The sequence below is a fragment of the Anomalospiza imberbis genome, chromosome 18, assembly GCF_031753505.1.
Source record: "Anomalospiza imberbis isolate Cuckoo-Finch-1a 21T00152 chromosome 18, ASM3175350v1, whole genome shotgun sequence".
Classification (NCBI taxonomy): Eukaryota; Metazoa; Chordata; class Aves; order Passeriformes; family Viduidae; genus Anomalospiza; species Anomalospiza imberbis.
Window position 1 is genome coordinate 1821080 of NC_089698.1, and position 5158 is coordinate 1826237.

At 48.9% G+C, this 5158-nt stretch overlaps 1 protein-coding gene across 1 annotated transcript; it reads left to right on the forward strand.

Annotated features, from left to right (window-relative positions):
* The first annotated feature begins 1383 nt into the window (after positions 1–1383).
* Positions 1384–3792, forward strand: BRI3BP (BRI3 binding protein). Its single transcript, XM_068208345.1, has 3 exons — positions 1384–1662; positions 2504–2606; positions 3258–3792. Exons 1-3 carry the CDS (start codon positions 1459–1461, stop codon positions 3674–3676), a joined length of 726 nt encoding a protein of 241 aa, XP_068064446.1. The 5' UTR covers positions 1384–1458; the 3' UTR covers positions 3677–3792.
* The last annotated feature ends 1366 nt before the right edge of the window (positions 3793–5158 follow it).

A 5158-nucleotide genomic window follows, 5' to 3' on the forward strand; every position in this document is an offset into this window, starting at 1 on the left:
AATAACAGGCACTTTGGAGAAGGGATTTTGACGGGATTCCCCCATAGAAATTCACTCAGAGAAATAGGAACGTTCCCAAATTTGCACAAACAACCCACTGAACCGTAAGCAGCACGAGGGAAGGCCATGTCAGCTTAAAGCAAATCAAAGAATCATACCAGGCACAGAAAGCAACACTCATGACAGCTAATTATCATCAAGGTTTTTTTTGTATCATGAGGCTCTTAACATGAAAGAAATGCCCCAGAAGGTGACATTCAGCGTGTGCTCAGAGTATAAGCACAACATGGAATTGAGGGCAGATAACCAGAAACCTCCTAAGAACTTCCAAAATACCTCCAAAAATCAGCTACCAACCTGTTCTGGAAGAGCATGAGGCTTCAGACTGTACACAGGTAAGAACAGATCAGCAAATCTTAAATGAAAGCACCCTTTATAAATATATAAAGCATCTACATCCTGCTGAAATCAAATCCTAAGTACCTTCCTGGATGTGGGCCCAACCCTTCCAGGGCCAAATAAAAACAATGCTGAGATGTCTAAGCTGTTCTGCTAAATGTGAAAACAAGTGCTTTGGCCAGAATAAAACTGGGAAAAAGGCCATAGCAGAGATGTCTGTATTCTAAATGTCTACTCAGCGACCACAGTTTAAATATCAAGAACATGGAGTATAAAATCAGCTCCCGCAGCCTCTCCTCATAAGAGATGCTCCAAACCCCAAATCATCTTTGTGGCCTCTGCTGGACCCTGTCCAGCAGCTCCTTATCTCTCCTGCACTCAGCAGCCCCGAGCTGGGCACGATGCCTTGAGAAGGCTGCCCTAGAACAGAGACTAGACGGAGTTACAGAATAAAGCAGGGATTTATTAAAAGGATCTCCTCAGTGGATCCACCTTGGGCAGCACAAGAGCCCAGCCAGGGCTACACCCAAAAGTGGTCACAAAAAAGACGACCGCTCACGGGGTTTCACACTTTTGTAAGTTCTGCTCCATTTGCACATTGGAGTTCATTGTCCAGCTGTAGCGTTAGCTCATGCAGACCCATCCTTCTTGTTCTTCTCTCTTCAGTCCATGTTGCTTATGCTCTTGGGCCTGAGATTTGGATCATTTGTCCTTGGTCCCCAGCTAGAGAAGGAATTGCTTTGCCTACCTACCCTGTGAAGAGAGCTCGCTAACACGACGAACTACACCCTAAATCAGCAGAGAATCTGAACAGCAGAAAAGCTGCACCCTGAGGCACCATGCTCAGCGCTCCGGACGCGGTCTGTCCGCGGCGGAGCAGAGGGGTAGGCCGCCCCGCGGCCGCTCTCCCGGCGCTCCCCGGGGCCCTTTCCCAGCGCCGCCGCTTTTCCCGTCATTTCCCCCGGCCCGCGCCGTCCCGGAGCCCCGCCCGTGCGGCCGCAGTTGCGGCGCGCGGCCGGCGGGCGGCGCTGCGGCGGCGGCGGGCGCGGCGGGGCGGCCATGGCGGCGGCGCGGCGGGTGCAGCTCCGGGCGCTGCTGCTGCTGCTGCTGCTGCTGCTGCTGCTCGGCGCGGCGGGGCCCGGCGCTCGGGCCGCGCGGAGCCGCGGGGCCGACCGCCAGAACAGCCTCCGCCGCGCCGCCAGCGGCCTCTACCAGGGCGTCAGCGGCCTCTTCGGCGAGGACAACGTGCGGGCCCTGCAGAAGGTGAGGTTGCTGCTCGCCCCCCTCCTCCCCTCCGTCTCCTTGGCTTCTTCTCCCTCCGCCTCGGTGTTCCGACGGTGAACGGGCGGCTCTGGGGCCGCAGCCCCGCGCCCCCGTCGTCCCCCGGTGCGGGGCTCGGTGCCGGACGGGCCGGGGCCTCGTCCCGGTGCGAGGCGGCGGAACGCTGCTGTGGGGAGAAAAACGGGAGGCCAGGCTTGCAGCAAACCGGGGGAAATAGCAGCTAAATGCTTAAATGTAGGTGCTGCGAGGTGGGGGAGACGGCCAGGGCCGCTCGCCGGCGGTGCGGAGCCCTCCGGCTGAAATCCGGTCTGCCTGCATGGGCAGAGCATCCTGTGCTCGTGGGGCCAGCAAAACTCGCAGGAAGGCAGGCGTGCGGGGCTGTGCATTCCTCCGTGCCTGCTTTCCTCAGGCAGGGATAAATTCGGTTGGATTGACCTCTGAGTACACCTGAGACGTTTGCGTGTGATGCTGGGGACATCTCTCAGTTGCTTGATAAAACTAATTCTTTGGTTTGCTTTGCCAGATGTTGGTAATAGTGTTTTCTCTAATCTTCAAAACGATAGTAAAGCAAATAAAGTGCATTTTTAAATCTTACCAACGTATACATTTACATTCCAAAATACCTACAGTAACGATAATTGCAACGCATAAATTCATGATTCACAGAGTTTAAAAAAATTCAGATTTACCATTTTTCCCGTGGGGACTACGAAATAATCTGCAATTCTTGCTTAATGAATTATAATTCTACTCATGACGAATAAGTCTCAAAGTGTTACTTTAGGAATTGAGGATTTTTTTAATTTTCAATTTTATTTCTCAGTTTTTCTCAAGGTTGACAGAGAGGTTTGTGAATGGGGTGGATGTATTAATGGACACATTCTGGAGAATATGGACTGATTTGTTAGATGTTCTTGGAATTGATGGTAAGTGTGATGCCTGCTCACCCTTGAACTATCTCAGCCTGTATCAGTGTTTACAAGCAAATGGGGAAACAGTTACATTTTATCATGCTGCTTAAACATCCATCAGTGGTGTCTCTCTGCTTCACATGGCTGTGATTTTCCTATTAGTATCTTCAAACAAGAAGACTGAACCCCACCATTCCATTTCTGTATGTGTATCTACAGGATGTGTAGAGAATGAATTATCAGTCACGGTTGGTTCCTTGGTGTCATCATTAAATGGATTCACACAGCCAGGAACAATGCAGGGAAATCAATGAGGACTAGAGGAAAGAAAAATGCAGTTGAGAGCCTTTAGAATGTAGCTTTTACAAAGCAGGATCTGTAGCCCCAGTATGAATTTTGACCTTAGGCTCTACAGTGCTTTGTCTTTAAAGAGCCTTTAGCACCTTTCCTGGATGGAGTTCAGTTGAATCGCTGGAGCTGAGCCAGTGATTTGAAGAAGGTTCATCCAGAAGTAGGTGAACCAGCTTTACCCTTTACTGTAGAAAACACAGCCGTGACCCCACTGCTGTGGGGGGTTGACCCTTTGGAGATGTGCTCGTGTGTTTGCCCCGTGCCACCTTCGGCCCACGCGCATTAACATCCTGCACATTTCCCTTTGTTTTCCAGCCTCCAACCTGACTCATTATTTCAGCCCGGCAGCGATTGCCAACAACCCGACCCGCGCCCTCCTGCTGATCGGTGCCATTTTACTGGCCTACTGGTTTTTATCTCTCTTCCTTGGATTCTTCTTCTATCTCCTGCACATGCTGTTTGGCCGCTTCTTCTGGATCGCCAGGGTGGCCCTGTTCACCCTGTCCTGTGTGTACATCCTGCAGAAGTACGAGGGCGACCCGGAGCACGCCGTGCTGCCCCTCTGCTTCGTCGTGGCCGTCTACTTCATGACGGGGCCGGTTGGGTTTTACTGGAGAAGAAACAGCAACAGCAGCCTGGAGGAGAAGATGGACCACCTGGATAGTCAGATCAGACTGCTGAACATCCGCCTTTCCAGGGTGATCGAGAACCTGGACAGGGGCAGCGAGCAGTGAACCCGCCCCTTCTGACCACTCTACACCAGCTCTGGAAAAACCCTAAGCACTGTCTCATCCGAAGTTACAAAGCAACAAAACATCACATGGTAAAAAGTGTGCGAAGTTATAACTTTCCATCATGTCTAAGACTTAATTTATCTAGGTTAAACACTCAGCCGTTAGACTTCTAGGAGAAAGAAAAAACATTTACAAAATTCAGCTGTATATTCAGAGTTTTATCCAGTACTAGAATTTTCTCAGTAGATAAACGCTTACTTTTACAAGCATTTAAAAACATCTTTTGTAAAGTTTTTATAAAAGCAAATTGAGTAGTCTTTCAGATATTGAAATTGAGTTAAACATATGCAAATTTGACACTTTAACAGTTAAAAAGAAAAAAAAAATCTCAAGCTACCAAGCACTTCCATTGAGAAGTAACTGCTGTGGGTCCATATTTTTTCTTCCGAGTTGTGAATGTTTTTGTGTTTTTGTTGGCTTATTCCATTGCCTTGAAGTTGCCTTTCATAGAGTATCAGATGAGGAATTTTCTGGTATCCGGGCCAAAAAATTCACACCATAGCTTTTAACAGGAGGTGGGGAATGAGGGAGAAGGAAGATCTGAAGTCCTTAAATGCCAGTCCAGTGTGAGGAAGCACACGTGTGGCATTTTATCATTGCATTTCATCCCGAGAACTTTAATTTGTTAGTGTCTGGAAGGAAATTTGCTTTAATACATTGGCACAGAAGGAAGATGTAGCGTGACAAATTGTAATTCATATTCGATCTGCACAGTGAAGCATTTTCCAAGCTTAAGTACATAGACTAAAACATGGTTTTTAATCTCAGGACCCACTTACCTTCTCAGAAAAGGCAGCAGATGAAACACGTGCAAATGTATTGTTGCTTAAAGCTTTCTCAGGACCAATCAGCGGCAATAAATTACCTTCAGGAAGATCTGGATTTTTTTCTAAAATTACAGTAGTTTTATAGGAGCTTTTTGCTTGAAGTCTATGTCCTCATTAGGTTTTGGGAAAAGCGAGTCACCTTTAAGAGGAGGGTGTAGGAAACGGTTCTCTTTCAAAGCCGTGGAGCTTTGGAGTAATTTTATTTTGCAGGATTTCTGTATTTCTTAGAGCTAACGAGCTTGGTAGGGCATCACTGGCTGTGCTGGTTTACTGAAACAAAGGTAACCTCAGGGAAGGAAGTCTGGAATGTGTTTTCACCTGGAAACAGCAGCATCCAAGGACACAGACGTGAGGAGGGAAGGGAAGCACCTACCCCTAGTGATGAGCACAGTTCTGATACCACGAGGGGTAGGATGGAGCACAGCTGGAGCATTCCATATTCCATAGGGTCCAAACGAACAACTACATCAAAAAGCGCAACAAAAATTGGTCTGGGAGGGGGCCTGGCTACAAAGCAAGGGGACGAGGAGGAGGAGGAGTTTCCCCAGGTGTGCCTGCCGGTGCCAGCTCTGGTGGGACAGGCTGGGGCAGCTGA

Excerpts from the sequence above, each read along its gene's own strand:
- BRI3BP (XM_068208345.1), top strand. The coding sequence starts at position 1,459 with ATGGCGGCGGCGCGGCGGGTGCAGCTCCGGGCGCTGCTGCTGCTGCTG. Across the intron at positions 1,663-2,503 it reads ACGTGCGGGCCCTGCAGAAG|TTTTTCTCAAGGTTGACAGA; the intron begins GTGAGGTTGCTG and ends TTTATTTCTCAG. Across the intron at positions 2,607-3,257 it reads AGATGTTCTTGGAATTGATG|CCTCCAACCTGACTCATTAT; the intron begins GTAAGTGTGATG and ends TTTGTTTTCCAG.